General features: G+C 46.6%; 1 protein-coding gene across 1 annotated transcript in view; it reads left to right on the plus strand.

Moving 5' to 3' along the window:
• The first annotated feature begins 1,826 nt into the window (after positions 1–1,826).
• Positions 1,827–17,632, plus strand: part of C12H12orf56 (chromosome 12 C12orf56 homolog) — an 80,440-nt gene continuing 64,634 nt past the window's right edge. Inside the window, exons 1-2 of the mRNA XM_053554964.1 lie at positions 1,827–2,102; positions 14,742–14,901. Of these exons, the coding sequence (XP_053410939.1) occupies positions 1,851–2,102; positions 14,742–14,901 (412 nt within the window). The 5' untranslated portion in view covers positions 1,827–1,850. The remainder of the gene's footprint in view (positions 2,103–14,741; positions 14,902–17,632) is intronic.

Below are 17,632 nucleotides of genomic sequence, written 5' to 3' on the forward strand. Positions count from 1 at the left end.
TGTTTTTTTCTGATCTTGGTCCACCCTGTTTCTTTTTTCTTTCTTTTTTTTTTTTTAATTGAGACAGAGTCTCTCTATGTCACCCTTGGTAGAGTGCTGTGGCATCATAGCTCACAGCAACCTCAAATTCCTGGGCTCAAGCGATTCTCTTGCCTCAGCCTCCCTGGTAGCTGGGACTACAGGTGTCTGCCACAATGCCCGGCTATTTTTTGTTTGTTTAGCAGGCCCAGGGCGGGTTTGAACCCACCAGCCCCAGAGCATGTGGCCAGTGCCCTAACCACTGACCTACGGGTGCCCACCCCATCCTGTTTCTTTTAGCACTGGGAAGTGGGCATGAAGCAGCAAGCCAGAGAGATACAAAATAGCGGCCTGGGGTGAGGCCTTTCCCTCTGCGTGGGCCTCACTTGCTGTCAGTTATCTCTTGTGAGATGTGGCTATTCAGCAGAGATGAAGGGCCTTTGCCTTTCTGTTGGTCTGAATGGACAAACTCTTCTTAGAGTGGTTTAGATAAGGAATAGTCTTTAGAGAAAACGACCACGCAGCATCCTTTATCAATGAAGTTTGTGAGGGATAGTGTGGTCTGTGCACTTTGCAGGCCAGTATGAAGTGATGAAGGGTCAGGTGCACAGTCGGGTATAAGGAAACTGTAAATGCTGGGCCGTGTAACACTTGGCCAGCAGGGGGCGCGGCGCTCCTTTGCTGATTGATTCTGAGGCTCAGAGCCAAGGCCGGCTTAGGTTTAGCCAGACTCAAATATTTCTTACCCTTTTGTAGCAGAGTAGTCTACAATGTCTGTTTATACGTTTTAACGTATTTATACACTCTTTCTGCAAAGGACTGTAATGGCTTACAGTATACAGTATTTAGTGGTAGAACATGAAGAAAATGATGATATAAAGAATGTCACATTTGATTCAGGGATTTCATTGGGGAATGTCCTTTCTAGGGTTTGACATAGGAGGGACGTTCTCCCCGGGCGTTCACCTCCCCATGATTCGGGCTGTGAAGGCTCCGCAGCACTATCTCTGCTGTGTGGCCTCGGCGACGTGACCAGGGCTCTCCAAGGCGCCTTCCACCTGCAGAGATGGCCCTGGGGCCTGTAGGTAACACAAGGTGTGCCCGAATCGATTTGTGCTAGGAATCCTTCCCGAGAGCTTTTAACTAATTGGAGAAAGAAGACCCAGGTTTACTCTCATGAAAAATCGAGAGTTGTGTCAATGTTATACTCTGTCAAAAGCTCAATCTGCGCCATTGGTTTCAATAGGGTTCTCGAGTTATTGAAAACATGCCGGTAAATTCCAACCCTGGCGAGTTTCTCTCTGGATTAAAGCTGCGTCCCCTGCCAGTCTCAATGGGACTGCGGGGTCGACAGTAGCCGGGGAGGGAGGACCGGGGCTGGCTGGGGAAGCGGGCGCCGGCTCCCCCGGCCACTCCGCGGGCCGCAGGGCGCCTCCCCGAGATCCTACCAGAGCCCCGCCCCGCCGACCGCCTGAAGTCAGGGCGCAGCCTGGGGAGCTGGGCGTCAGGGCTCAGGCTGGGGAGCTGGGAGTCAGGGCGCAGCCTGGGGTAGGCTGGGCGTCAGGGCTCAGGCTGGGGAGCTGGGAGTCAGGGCGCAGGCTGGGGAAGTCAGGGTGCAGCTGGGGAGCTGGGCGTCAGGGCGCAGGCTGGGGAAGTCAGGGGCAGCCTGGGGGGCTGGGAGTCAGGGTGCAGCCTGGGGGGCCGCTCCGGGCGGGGAGGGGGTGCTCCGGGCCGCCGCGGGCTTTGTGGCGCGGGTTCCACCGCGGCGGCAGGAGGTGGGACCGAACGCGGACGCCGCCGCAGGACTCTCGGCCCCGCTGCGGGCGCGGCGCATGGCCGGCCCCGCGCGCCCCGGCTTCCCCGCGCGCACCAACGGCCGCCTGGACGCCTTCCTGAGGCGGCACCTGCCGCCCGAGGTCTACGATGCGGTCCGCGCCTACGAGCCCTGCATCGTGGTGTCGGACTCGGAGAACCACACCTTCAAGTATGTAGTGCTCAGCGACCGGCTCATCTACCTGACGGAGAACCCCCCCAAGTCCATCCAGCGCGTCGTGGCGCTGCGGGACGTCGTGGCCATCGACCTGGTGAGGGGCGCGGGAGCGCGGCGAGACCCCCCTTCCTCGGCCCCTCGGGGTCCCCACCCCGCGCGCTCGGAGCTTCGCGCGCGCGCTCCGCGGAGGTGCGTCCTCCTCCCCCCGCGCCTGCCGCCCACCTCACCCCGCGGGCCGCAGGTCTGGGAGCCCCGACCCCTGTCGGAAAGCCGCCCCTGCCTAGCAGCCGATGTGGGGCACCAGCAGCCAGTGCAGGAGTTCGGTGCGGTTATGCTTGGTTCACCTTTTGTCCCCAGTGCTCAGAGCACGTTAGGTGCGCAATGAGAATAAATGAAGGAATGCATGAATTAATGCGTTAATGAGACGTGCACTGGATGCCGGGCGCAGCTGGGCTAGGAAAACTTTCTGGAAGGAGTTTCATCAGCGTCGAGGCCCGTCCGGCGCGGCTGCGTCCCAGACGGATCCACCTGTGGCAGGTGGCGCAGCCCGCGCCCCCCACCATGCTCCGGTGCGGGGACCCCCTCCGGGCGCTGCGGGCGGTCGCCGTGGGGATCCGTCTTCCGTCAGCGCCCGAGGCCGCTTCCTTAACAGCAGCCCGTCTTCTCCCGGTTCTACACTGAAATTCGAGAACTCACCGTTGGGCTGAAGTCAGAATCCAGGTTTCCCAAACTTCCTTAGGGTAAAACGTCCCGACGGAGGAAGAAAGCTGATTCTTAGCTGTTCGGATTATTTGAAGACTGCTTTTGGGATCCATGAGCAAGGATTCCAGCAGTGACCGTCATCGCCTCAGTCAGACTCTGGGGAGGAGACAAACCCGCACTTGGACCCTAGCAAGGTCGCAGTCCTGAAGGAACAGAATGTGCAGACGGGTGGCAGTGTCCCCAGAGTAAAAGATGTTCTGGGGGAAACAGGTGCAGTGAGGAGAAAAGGCGTCTTCTGTTAGTCTAAATACAGAAAGAGCCAGACGGACGAAGTGAAGGATGAAAACCTGAATGCTGGGCGAGGCAGGTGGATCCCTTGAGTGCAGAAGTTGGCGGCCAGCCTGTAGTACAGAGACTCCTCTGTACTAAAAATAGAAAAAATTAGGCGGCTTGGTGACAGGCCCCTGTAGTCCCAGCTACTAGGGAGGCTGAGGCAGGAGGATCGCTTGAACACAGAGTTTGAGGTTGCTGTGAGCTGTTGTTACTAGAATTTCTTCCTCCGTAGGTCCTTGGTCTCAGGAATTTGAAGAATGAACCCACAGACCCCAGATCAGTGGTAAGACAGGATTTTATTAGACAGAAAGGAATGCAGAAGGAGTCAAAAGCACCAGAGCTTCTAGCGAAGGGGAAGACCTAAGTTGGAAGTCACTCCCCGGGCTCTGTATCTAGGGGTCTGTATTACATTTTGCCAGGACTTGGTAGGGGGAAAAACATGTCTTCAAAGTTAATGCGTGTGCTAACAAATGAATGGATGCAATCCCTCCTCCCCTAGGGCAAGGTTATCTCAGAGAAGGGTTAGGGTGTGTGCTCCCTACTCAAGGTGTAATTACCCAGAGGGTTCCAGGCTGCTTTGTTCATGACCTTGGTAGAGCCCAGAGGGTTGTGGCCTAGAAAAAGCAGCCTGTTTGTGCCTGGAAATGGGGGGTCTGATTTCTGAGCTCACCTGGGCCAAGAGAATGGGGGGATTTCTGTCCAGTCCTGAGTGGGGGAATCCTGTACACTGTGATGCCACAGCACTCTACCCAGGGTGATAGAGTGAGATTCTGTCTCGAAAGAAAACTGGAACACCTGTGAGCCTGCTCCTGCTGCCCTGAGGCATGAACCTCCACCCTGCAGCATGACCTCAGGCGCAGCCCAGCAGAGGAGGAGCAGGGGACACTCAGCCAGGGTCAGTCCAGGGGAAGCCTGGCTTGCTGTGGTCCACACCAAGGAGCAGAGGGCCCTGAGCATGGCAGCAGCAGGGCCCACAGACAGCTGGGTTTACTGACGACATTTTCCTTCTGGGAAGCCGTGCTTTCGACAATGGACTTGAAGGTTACTCTTGAGTGTCATTGGCTTTCCAGCTGCCTCTCTCATCAGTATGGGACTTTGTTTGTGAGAAACGAATTCTCATAACCCTGACAGAGTGCAGACCTTTTAGAAAATCAGGTCAGAAACCAGCCTCCCCCCGTACCCCAGCCCCAGACTCCTGGAGTGTGTCAAGGCCAGAGTTCCTAGAGACATCCTACCCGCATCCTGCTGGTACTAAAATATGCCTATAATCCTGGCCCAGAATCCTAAGAATATGCCCAGATCCTGCCCCACACTGGAAAAGAGCCCCAGGCGGCCCTCCCGGGCCATTGCCCACTCTGAGGCTAATAACAGCCTTGCAACTGTGGCAGCTGAGCTGACACCTAGCCAGTGTCCATTCATTTGCCCTCTACTAACGTCCATTTTCCTGACCAGGGGCCTTGAGCTTTTTCTCATGTCTGTTATGTAAACTTGAAGTTTTCTCCATTCTTTGGGCTTAGAGTTCCCATACTTTCTTAGGGTGAAAGAAAGGCAGCTTGTCTGAGCCTTTTTATGTTGGATACTTACAGATTGTTCACATTCTTTTGTGTAAAATAGCCAATAAACCTGTTTGGCACTTTTTTTTTTGTAGTTTTTTTTGGCTGGGGCCCGGTTTGAACCCACCACATCCATTATATGGGGCCAGCGCCCTACTCCGTTGAGCCACAGGTGCCGCCCAACCTATTTGGCATATTAAAAAACAGCAACAGATTGAAAATGTGTCTCCTCTCCAATTACCATGCCCCTGCCCCCACCTCAGACTGGGCTCCTTTGTTTGAGCTACTCTCCAGCTGTGTTCTTTTTTTCCACTGGGGACAAGTGTCTAGCCTCGTTTTTTTTTCCTTTCTCTTACCTGAGTCTCTCTGCTCCCCCGAGGGAAAGGTTGGTGACACTCTTGATGGAGCTGTTTTGCAAGAATCATAGCTTGTTTTGAACCTATCTGTAAGAAAAGAATAAAATACGTCTGTGAGTTAATATCACTGTGCACATTTATGTATTTCTTTTTGACTAAAAATTGGAAGTAAGACCTTACTGGGTTTTTTTTTTTTACAGGCGCTGTTTCTATTCTGTTGAACAAAAATTTAAAAATTTTTAAAGTTTCCTTTGCCAAATGTTTTTGAAAACTTTAAATGCTCAGCTTTTTCTAGTGTTTCCAGTATAAACATTTATTGCCTTGACAAAGAATTAATGATTTTAGGCCATTGTTAGTCTCCCCCAAAAGAGACTCGGGACATGTATTTCCATAGTTAGGTATCTTTCTGAGCTGTCAGAATCTGAAAAGTTTGGTAAAACTCCTTAGCCTCCCCCAAGTCAAGAATCTTGCAAAAGGTTGCTAATCAGTAGACCTTAAAATAGGGAAATTAATTTGGATTATCTGGATGGGTCACATCTTTAAAGTGGAGAAGGGGGTTGGCACAGCCCTGTGGCTCATCCCTGTAATCCTAGCACTCTGGGAGGCTGAGACAGGTGGATTGCCTGAGTTTGAGACCAGCCTGAGCCTTTGTGGGTTTTTTTTTCAGGAGCCCTCTCAGAAATCGCAAAGATACTTGAGGTATAAAAGATATACCTCTGGAAGTTTTACATAATTATTTCTTATATTAGGATCTTATTTCGGCATGTCACAAATCAAGAATTTGTTAGAGGAGATTGAGTGTCTGAGGAACAGTGCCTGGTTACCTACTTAGTGAAGCCGACAATAAAACATTTAAAATTAGACATAGTAACATGTTTGAAGAGAACCTGGCAGCAAGTATGGAAACTTTGTAAACGAACTTTACCAAAATATATAGCCTCCCTATAGAATATGAAAACAAGCTTTAATGGCCAATGTTTCAGTATTCTTTCCTAGAAATTATCTTGGTATTTGATGATTATCTATTAATTAATTTAATACAAGCCCAAGGCTTTAAGTAACCTAAATGGCTTAGAAATTATCTTCAATCTGAGATACTATAAAACACAATTCAAATAAAAATTGATCAGAATAATGACTCCATTTTATTAGGCACAATTTGCTTTCTTCATAATTTTTAACATTATATATGAGTAATATTAGCTTATTAGATTAGTAAACCTGTATTTAAGAGTTTTTTTTTTTTTTTTTGTAGAGACAGAGTCTCACCTTATCGCCCTTGATAGAGTGCTTATGGCATCACACAGCTCACGGCACCTCCAACTCCTGGGCTTAGGCGATTCTCCTGCCTCAGCCTCACAAGTAGCTGGGACTACAGGTGCCCGCCACAACGCCCAGCTATTTGTTGTTGCAGTTTTGGTCAGGGCTGGGTTTGAACCTGCCACCCTTGGTATATGGGTCTGGCGCCCTACCCGCTGAGCCACAGGCGCCGCCCCTGTATTTAAGAGTTTTTATTATCGGCTCAGCACCTGTAGCTCAAGCGGCTAAGGCGCCAGCCACACACACCTGAGCTGGTGGGTTCTAATCCAGCCCTGGCCTGCCAAACAATGACACCTGCACCCAAAAAATAGCCGGATGTTGTGGTGGGCTCCTGTAGTCCCAGCTACTTAGGAGGCGGAGGCAGGAGAATCGCTTGAGCCCAGGAGTTGGAGGTTGCTGTGAGCTGTGATGGCACAGCACTCTACCCAGGGCTACAGCTTGAGGCTCTGTCTCTAAAAAAAAGGAGTTTTTATTATCTAAGTTATTAAAACCCTCTGAAGATAGGAAAATATTATACACTAAGACAATAATAGATAAAGGACTTCCTGCATTATAGAAATGTAGATACAGGAAGAGGTTATAGCTTCTGTTCAGGAAACACAGGAACACAAAGTCTCCCTGCTCCAGGTACCAAAGAGCTGTCCTCTGCAGGAAGGCAATAATTAGTTGCCCAGCACTGGACACAATCAGTTTATATCAGAACAAGTATTATTATTATTTTTTTTTTGAGACAGAGCCTCAAGCTGTCACCCTGGGTAGAGTGCTGTGCCATCACAGCTCACAGCAACTCCAACTCCTGGGCTCAAGCAAGTAGCTAGGACTACAGGCGCCTGCTACAATGCCCGGCTATTTTTTTTTTTGGTTGCAGCCGTCGTTGTTGTTTGGCGGGCCCAGGCTGGATTTGAACCCGCCAGCTCAGGTGTATGTGGCTGGCTCCTTAGCCACTTGAGCCACAGGCACCAAGCTCAGGACAAGTATTATTTTCGTAATTATCCATTATCTCTAATTTACAGAGTTTTAGAACAGTTCAAAGATAAGAAAAGGTGGAGAAAAGCTGGCTAATCCTTTTTGTTAATTTCAGTCATAAATTTTCCAAAAGCAAGAAAAAAATATTCTTAATACAGAGTCATGCAAAACAAACAAACCAAAGACTTAGCTGTGTATGATTCTAATTTTATAAGCATATATTTGAAAGAAAAAATATCCTGGAAGTATTTATGTATCTTTGTGGTTTTCTTTTTTTTCTTTTGAGACAGAGTCTCACTACGTCACCCTTGGTAGAGTGCTATGGCATCCCAGCTCACAGCAACCTCCAACTCTTGGGCGTAAGTGATTCTCTTGCCTTAGCCTCCCACGTAGCTGGGACTACAGGCCCCCGCCACAATGCCCGGCTATTTTTTGATTGTAGTTGTCATTGTTGTTTGGCAGGCCGGGGCTGGATTTGAGCATGCCAGCTCTGGTGTATGTGGCTGGCACTCTAGCCACTGAGCTAAAGGCACCAAGTCATCTTGGTGGTTTTCTGGGCATAATGGAGTCACTGGTGATCTTCTATTTTCTTCTCTATTTTAATGGGCATTTTCTAATTAATTTTTACAAAATGAACCTATAAATAGGAAAAAAGGTTATTTAAAAATTTTGGAGAATGAAAAGATTTGAAATAACTTAAGGCCTTTCTCAAAATATTTTTGTGCAGAGGAGAATTTTTTACAAACTGTAAAACTTTATTATTTAGCTAAAGCACATCCTTGCGAGGTTACATTTGCGTTATGCTGCATTAGCTGTTTGAATCACTCTGTATATTTGAAAATCATTTTTTTTTTTTGTAGAGACAGAGTCTCACTGTACCGCCCTGGGGTAGAGTGCCGTGGCGTCACACGGCTCACAGCAATCTCTAACTCTTGGGCTTACGTGATTCTCTTGCCTCAGCCTCCCGAGTAGCTGGGACTACAGGCGCCCACCACAACGCCCGGCTATTTTTTTGTTGCAGTTTGGCTGGGGCTGGGTTTGAACCCGCCACCCTTGGCATATATGGGGCCGGCGCCCTACTCACTGAGCCACAGGTGCTGCCCTTGAAAATCATTTAAAAAATTTTTTTTTATTGAGACAGAGTCTCACTTTGCCACCCTGGTGTTGTGGTGTTACAGCTCACAGCAACCTGAAACTCTTGGGCTCAAGTGATTCTCTTGCCTCAGCCTCTCTAGTCGCTGGGACTATAGGCGCTTGCCACCATGCCTGTTTTTTTTTTTTTTTTTTCCAGCAGGCCCGGCTGGGTTCAAATCCACCAGCCCCAAACATGTGGCCAATGCCCTAACCACTGAGCAATGGGCACCTAGCCTGAAAATAATATATTTTTTTTTTTGAGACAGAGTCTCACTTTGTCACCCTTGGTAGAGTGCTGTGGCGTCACAGCTCACAACAACCTCAAACTCTTGGGCTTAAGCGATTCTCCTGCCTCAGCCTCCCAAGCAGCTGGGACTACAGGTGCCTGCTACAATGCCTGGCTATTTTTTTGTTGCAGTTGTCGTTGTTTAGCTGGCCCAGGCCAGGTTCAAACCTGCCAGCCTTGGTGTATGTGGCCAGCACTGTAACCACTGTGCTATGGGTGCTGAGCCTGAAAATAATTTTTAAAAATGAAATTTGAATAGATCCTAATAGCTTTTTATTAACACATATTACTATCTTCAATTACTCTGAATTAGATTTCAAAAATTTTATTATTTGAAATTTCCTTCTTATATTTGTGAAAGAGAGAGCTGAAACTGTACTATCATAGGAAACATTTTCACCTAAATTTTAAATATGTGCAAAAAGCTGATAGGGGAATTCTGATTCTTTTTTGTTTTGTTAAAGGCTTGCTATATTACCCAGGATGAACTGGAAAAAAAAAAGGAACAGAAAGAATAACATTTCCATTAGTTTGTTATTTATTTAGTTATTTATTTATTCATTCATTGGAAACAGAGCGTTATTACTCTGTCACCCTGGGTAAAGTTCTGTGGTGTCATAGCTTGACTAGTTTTTCTATTTTTAGTAGAGATGAGGTCTCCTCTTGCTCAGGCTGGTCTCCAATTCCTGAGCTGAAATGATCCACCTGCCTTGGCCTCCCAGAGGGCTGGGATTACAGGTGTGAGTCAGAGCACCTGGCCTTATTTCCATTAGTTTAAATCAAGATGTTTGCATTCGTAGAATCAGTAATGGATGTTGGCACCTGCATAGAAAAATCTTTGTCTCAACCTAATTAATTGGGTGGTGCCTGTGGCTGAAGGAGTAGGGCATCGGCCCCATATGCTGGAGGTGATGGGTTCAAACCCAGCCCCAGCTAAAAACTGCAAAAAATAAATAAATAAATAAAAATAAATTAATCTAATTAAGTATACAATTAAAAGAAATTCGAGATTATTAAGGGGGTACGTACAATTTGATTACATAGTTTGATTGTATAACTTGTAAATCAGAGTTATGGATGTACCCTTCACCTGGAAAGTGTGCAGTGCAGTGTGCCTGTGCAGGGTCCCCACTGGGTGGGAGTTTGCCCATGCCCTGCTCCCCCTCCCTGTTAGATGAATTTCACTGAGTTTTGCCCTCATGTGCATACACTTAGTAGGTCTTAATTTACTAATTCCAACTTAGTACTGGGTACATATGATGTTTATTTTTCCATTCTTGGGATACTTCCCACAGGTGAATGGTCTCAAATGCCATCCAGATTGTTACAAAATATATGAGATCTCCATCTTTTTATGGTTGAATAATATTCCATGGTATCATGGTATTTGTATGTATATGCCACGTAGTAATCGACTCCCTCTTTTTAGTAGAGACGGAGTCTTGCTCTTGCTCACAGTGAGACTGATGGATACTTGGGTTGTTTCCACATCTTTGCAATTATAAATTGTGCTGCTATAAACCTTCAAATGCAAGTGTCTTTTGATAAAATGACTTTTTCCTTTGGGTAAATACCTAGTAATCAGATTGCAGGATCAAATTATAGGTCTACTTTTCCTTCTTTGAGGGATTTCCACGCTACTCTCCACAGAGGTTGTACTGGTTTGCAGTCCCCCCAATAGTGTAAGGGAGCTCCCTTCTCCCTGCACCCACGCCCACATCCATCCCATCCGTTGCTTTGGGCTTTATGACATGAGCCATTCTCACTAGGTTAGGTGATAGCTCAGTGTGCTTTTGATTTGGATTTCTTTGATGATTCGAGACAATGAGCATTTTTTCATATGTTTGTTGGCCATTAGACTATCTTTGTAAGAAAAGTTCCTGTTCCTGTCTCTTGCCCAATTTTTTTTTTGATTTTCCATTCATGTGATATTTCACTAAAGTGAATGCTCTACAACTATATCCAAGTTAACCCAAAAGATATAAACACTTCATCTTTTTTTTTCTTTGGAGACAGAGTCTCACTTTATGGCCCTCGGTAGAGTGCCGTGGCCTCACACAGCTCACAGCAGCCTCCAACTCCTGGGCTTAAGGCGATTCTCTTGCCTCAGCCTCCCGAGTAGCTGGATCTTGCCCAATTTTTAATTTATTTTTATTTTTATTTTTTTGTGGTTTTTGGCCAGGGCTGGTTTTGAACCCACCACCTCCAGCATATGGAGCCGGCACCCTACTCCTTTGAGCCACAGGCGCCGCCCTCTTGCCCAATTTTTTTTTTTTTTTGTAGAGACAGAGTCTCACTTTATCGCCCTCGGTAGAGTGCCATGGCCTCACACAGCTCACAGCAACCTCCAACTGCCGGGCTGAAGCGATTCTCTTGCCTCAGCCTCCCGAGTAGCTGGGACTACAGGCGCCTGCCACAACGCCCAGCTATTTTTTGGTTTGCATTTCAGCCGGGGCCGGGTTTGAACCCACCACCCTGGGTATATGGGGCCAGCGCCTTACCCACGAGCCACAGGCGCCGCCCCTCTTGCCCAATTTTTAATGGAATTGTTTGATCTTGTTGATTTCCTTGAGTTCTGTGTAGATTCTCATTATCAAGACTTTGTCATCTGTGTAGCATGCAAATATTTTCTCCCATTCTGTAGGTTGTCTTTTTAGTCTATTGATTGTGCTCTTAGCTATGCAGAAACTTCTAACTTTTTTCTTTTTTTGGCCGGGGATGGGTTTGAACCCGCCACCTCCAGCATATGGGACCGGCGCCCTACTCCTTGAGCCACAGGCGCCGCCCAGAAACTTCTAACTTTTTAACCATTTATTTATTTTTGTTGTTGCTGTGATTACCAATGGGGTATAAATTCTTTTTTTTTTTTTTTTTTTGGTAGAGACAGGGTCTCACTTTATGGCCCTCGGTAGAGTGCCGTGGCCTCACACAGCTCACAGCAACCTCCAACTCCTGGGCTTAAGCGATTCTCCTGCCTCAGCCTCTCGAGTAGCTGAGACTACAGGCGCCCGCCACAACGCCCGGCTATTTTTTGGTTGCAGTTTGGCCGGGGCCGGGTTTGAACCCGCCACCCTCTGTATATGGGGCTGGCGCCTTACCGACTGAGCCACAGGCGCCGCCCTGGGGTATAAATTCTTTATAAATTCTTTCCCTAGGCAAATATCATTAAAAGTTTTCCCCACACTGTCTTCTAGGATTTTTATAGTTTCACATCTATAGGTTTAAATCTTTTACCCATCATGAGTTAATTTTTGTGGTGGTGAGAGGTGAAGATCCTTTTGGGATCTTTACATGTAGCTAATCTGTTCTCCCAGATTAACACCGAAATACAAAATACTATTACCGAATACTATAAAAATTTCTATGCCCAGAAATTTGGAAATGTGGAAGAAATGAACAAATTCCTGGAAGCATACTATCTCCCTAGACTCAACCAGGAAGAAATAGAAATCCTGAACTGTCCAACATCAGCACTGAAAAATAATAAAAAATCTTCCAACAAAAAAAGTCTGGGGCTCTGCGCCCATAGCACAGTGGTTACCGTGCCCGCCACATGCACCAAGGCTGGCGGGTTCGAACCTGGCTGGGCCAGCTAAACAACAATGACAACTGCAACAACAACAACAACAACAAAAAATAGCCGGGTGTTGTGGTGGGCGCCTGTAGTCCCAGGGAGGCTGAGGCAGGAGAATCGCTTAAGCCCAGGAGTTTGAGGTTGCTGTGAACTGTGAAGCCATGGCACTCTCCAAGGGTGACCTAGTGAGACTCTGTCTCAAAAAAAAAAAGTCTGGGACCAGACAGTTTAACACCAGAATTTTACCAGACCTTCAAAGATAAGCTTGTGCCTGTGTTGCAGAATCTGTTCCCTATCATTGAGAAAGAAGGAACTCAGAACTCTCCCCAGCTCCTTCTATGATGCAAATATCACTCTGATATCAAAGCTAGGAAAGGACGCAACAATAACAAAAACTGTAGATCAATATGTCTAATGGATATAGAAGCAAAAATTCTCAGTAACATCTTAGCAAACAGAGCTCAATAGCATATCAAAAAAGTAATGCATCATGGCCAGGTGGACTCCACATTCCAGGGATGCAAGGCTGGTTCAACACATGCAATTCTATAAGCATCATTCACCACATAAACAGAAGGAAAAACAGACCATATGGTCCTCTCATCCTTTTCTAGGTGTAGAAAAAACATTGGACAAAATTCGGCACCCTTTCCTCATAAGAACACATACGTATGAATATTGGCATAGATGGGACTTTCCTTAAGTTGATAGGCCCCATCTATGACAAACCCACAGCCAACATTGCATTGAATGGAGAAAAATGGAAAGCATCGTGTCTCAGAATTGGAGCCAGACAAGGATGCCCACGGGTGCCACTGCTGTTCCACGTGGCTCTGGAAATCCCAGCCTGAGCCATCGCACGAGAGAAGGATACTGACGGTATCCACAGGGGGAAAGAGGAGGTCAAACTCTCACTCTTTGCTGACATCATGATCCTATCCCGAGAAAACCCCAAGGACTCAAGAAGAGACTCTTGGAATTGATAAGTCAGTGCAGCACTGTTTCTGGCTGCACAGATCAGTGGCTTTAACATGTGCCAGTAACAGTCAAGCTGAGAATCAAATCAAAGACACAATGCCTTTCACAGTGGCATCGAAGGAAATAAAATACCTTGGAAGAAATTTAACAAAGGAGGCAAAGGACCTCTACAGAGAGCACTGAGAAACACCAAGGAAAGAAATTGCAGATTTCAACAGATGGAAAAGCATCAACACTGTTAAAATGTCTATACCTCCCAGAGCAATTTACAGATTCAGGGCCATCCCTGTTAAAACACCAGCCTCATATTTTGCAGAACTTGATGAAATAGTTCTACTTTTTTTTTTTTGTAGAACTTTGTATGGAATCAGAAAAGACCCTGAATAGCCAATGCAATTCTATGAAATAACAAATCTGGAGGCATCACTTTACCAGACTTCAGGCGACACTGCAAGCTTGTTTTTTTTTTTTTTTTTTTATTAAATCATAGCTGTGTACATTAGTATGATCATGGGGCACCATACACTTGATTCATAGACCGTTTGACACATTTTCATCACACTAGTTAACATAGCTTTCGTAGCATTTTCTTAGTTATTTTGCTAAGACCTTTACATTCCACATTTACTAGGATTCACATATACCCTTGTAAGATGCACCGCAGGTGTAATCCCATTAATCCCCCTCCCTCCCTCCTCCCTCCTCTCCCTTTCCCCCTTCTCCCTATTCTTAGGTTATAACTGGGTTATAGCTTTCATGTGGAGTTCCTACATTAGTTTCATAATAAGGGTGAGTACATTGGGTACTTTTTCTTCCATTCTTGAGACACTTTACTAAGAAGAATATGTTCCAGCTCCATCCATGTAAACATGAAAGAGGTAAAGTCTCCATAAATTGTGGTATATGTACACCATGGAATATTATGCAAGCTTGTAATGATCAAAACAGCACGGTTTTTACCACTTGATGGCAATGCTTTCAAAAACAAACAAGAAACAGCATGGTATTGGCATAAAATTGGAGACATATATCTATAGACTGGAACAGAGATGAAGCCAGCAGCAAATTGCCATCTGAGCAGGTCTGGGACACGGGAAGAATTGGGGAGTCAGACAGCCAGAAGAGGAAGGCTGCCCACAGGGAGAACATGAAAGAGAAAAAAATGCAGTTTACATTTACCCTTGGTGGGCGGCGCCTGTGGCTCTGTCGGTAAGGCGCCGGCCCCATATACCGAGGGTGGCGGGTTCAAACCCGGCCCTGGCTTAACTGCAACCAAAAAATAGCCGGGCCTTGTGGCAGGCGCCTGTAGCCCCAGCTACTTGGGAGGCTGAGGCAAGAGAATCGCTGAAGCCCAGGAGTTGGAGGTTGCTGTGAGCTGTGTGAGGCCACGGCACTCTACTGTGGGCCATAAAGTGAGACTCTGTCTCTACAAAAAAAAAACATTTACCCTTGGCTTTGGGGGATTTGTCATCCCAGAATAGGGAAGCAGCTGCATTTGTATTCAATGAGATCTATTAATCTCTTTTTCCAGATTGATGACTACCCAGAATTTTTGAGTTCACCAGTTAGAGAAATCAACCAACACATTCGTATCATCTTTTCTTCAACTGTTTTGAAAAAAGACTGTGAGAAGTCAAAAGGTGTCAGGAAGTTCCTGTTCCCATTTCGTTATGCCAAAGCTAAGAAAAAAGGTAAGTAATACATGTCTTCAAGTGATTTAAGACAAAAATATGTTTCTTCATAAGATAAAAATGATCATTTTCTGTAGACCTTTAGAAGACGAGCTGGCTGATAAATACAGTCTGACCAGCACAGTGGCCGGGCACAGTGTGCCATGAATAAAGTGTGTAGCAAAAAGGAAAAGAAGTGGAGGAAGGAAAGGAAGGAAGAAAAAAGAAAGACAGAACTATGTTCACTGAACATTGGTTTAAAAAGAAGAATGAGACGGCGCCCGTAGCTCAGTGGGTAGGGCCTGGCCACATACACCCTGGCTGGTGGGTTCGAACCTGGCCCAGGCCAGCTAAAAAAACAACGACAACTGCAAACAAAACAAAACAAAACAAAACTGGGTGTTGTGGTGGGCACGTATAGTCCCAGCTACTTGGGAGGCTGAGGCAAGAGAATCTCTTAAGCCCAAGAGTTTGAGGTTGCTGTGAGCTATGATGCCACATCACTCTATTGAGGGCGGCATAGTGAGACTCTGTCTCAAAAAAAACAAATAAATAAAAATAAAAATAGCTGGGCGTTGTGGTGGGCACCTATAGTCCTAGCTATTTGGGAGGCTGAGCCCAAGAGTTTGAGGTTGCTGTGAGCTGTGATGCCACGGCACTCTACCCAGGGCGACATAGTGAGACTCTGTCTCAAAAAATAATAATAATGATAAAAATAAAAAATAAAAAGAAGAATGAGTTAGAATCTGGATTTCTTGGTCAGTTCTTATTCAGTCTTAATAATCTTATTAACAGAGAGATTTTAATGAAAAAGCAGTGAAGAAGAGCAGGGGAATTGGCGTGCTTGTCACCTGGCCATAGGGTATCCGTTGGTAGGCATCTTTGTTAGCCTTGGTCCTCCCACCAGCAAGGCAAGCCACAGGCTCTGCCCTCATTATTATGCTTATTAATAGTATTCAGTCTTTATTCAAAAATATTTTTGGGGAATCTATCCACTGTTCAAAAATCCATAACTGGATAGTGAAGTAATGTAAACAGATTTTGTTCAGGACTCTGGCAATAGGGGAAGAGACCTCCGGGTTGGACAGAGCTCTACTCGCAACACAGCATGGGCAAGTGGGAATTTATAGCCAAGGAACAGAATCAGTGGGTAGAAAATTCAGGGGTAAGGGAGGTTCTGTCTCAAACAACTGAGCAGATTCTTGCTAAATTGGACAATGCAGAGAAGGACACAAGAGTCCAAAGTGAAGGGGAGCCCGAGTAGGGTTTGGTGAAGGAATGAGTCCTTGTTACCACCCACGAACTGGGATGCACACCTAGATAACAAGATGGAAAGTCACCTTCAGATCTTGTCCTCGGAGAGCTCAGCACCTATCCAGGTGACCTTCCTGCGGTGCTCCAGGAGATGCAAGGGGTGAGGATCAGGCCGCTGCCCTCACCTGGCGCTGCTGGTCCTTCCCTGCCTGGTGGTCTGGAGTCTGGGCTTTCTCTAAGCTTTTCCTGTATGGAAGTCTGAAAAGTTCAAGGACAAGTGGATAAAAATAGAGCGTAATGGTTCAGTGGGTAGGGCGCCGGCCACATGCACCCAGGCTGGAGGGTTCCACCCGGCCTGGGCCTGCTAAACAACAATGACGACTGTAACCAAAAAATAGCCAGGCATTGTGGCAGGTGCCTGTAGTCCCAGTTACTCGGGAGGCTGAGGCAGGAGAATCGCTTAACCCCAAGAGTTTGAGGTTGAGGTTGTTGTGAGCTGTGATGACATGGCACTCTACTGAGGGCGACATAGTGAGACTCTGTCTCCAAAAAAAAATAAAAAGAAAAGAAATAAAGTATAAATATATAGCTCAGTAATCCACTATTTGTTTTCATGGTCTAATTGTATATATACATAGTGATACAATAAGGAATACTGTATACCCTTTGTCCCTGATTCCTGATGCAGAACTTCTAAAACTCTTTTTTTTTTTTTTTTTTGAGGAAGGGTCTCAAGCTGTTGCCCTGGGTAGAGTGCTGTGGCATCATAGCTCACAGTAACCTCCAACTCCTGGGCTCAAGTGATCCCCTTGCCTCAGTTTTTCTATTTTTTAGTAGAGATGGGGTTTCACTTTTGCTCAGGCTGGTCTCAAACTCCTGAGCTCAAGCAATCCACCCACCTCGGCCTCCCAGAATGCTAGGATTACAGATGTGAGCCACCACACAGGGCCTAAAACTCCTATAATTTCCTGACTGACATGGGTAAGAGGAACACTGCTTGTTATTCATAATAAGCTCCTTCCAGTTTACAGTAGAACCTCTCTCGGGTGACCACCCAAGGGACTGTCACAAGCTGGTCCACACACGGAGGTGGTCACGGTAAGGAACGAGTCTGCTGTACAGACACACACATGTGGTGCCCGTCCCGTCTGTGAAAATCAGGTCAACTTCAGGAGGTGGTCAGTGCAGGGAGGGGTCAATGTGGAGGTTCTCCAGTATTTAGTTTATGCTAATGAGGTGACACTTGGTGGCCTGTAGATAGTTTCAGAATGGGGGCTGGGTGTCAGAGGAGACCACCATGTGATTAGAGAGTTAGAATTTTCCATCCTCCCCTGCGTGCCCCCACCCCCACATCCTCCAGGGTAGGGACAGTGGCTGGAGTTTGAGCCAATCACCCATGACCGATGATGTAATCAATCATACCTACTTAATGAATCCTCCATACAAACTCTTAAAGGACAGGATCTCATCAGTGTAACCTGGCTTATTGTACCCTCAA

Source organism: Nycticebus coucang, chromosome 12 (assembly GCF_027406575.1).
Source record: "Nycticebus coucang isolate mNycCou1 chromosome 12, mNycCou1.pri, whole genome shotgun sequence".
Lineage (NCBI taxonomy): Eukaryota > Metazoa > Chordata > Mammalia > Primates > Lorisidae > Nycticebus > Nycticebus coucang.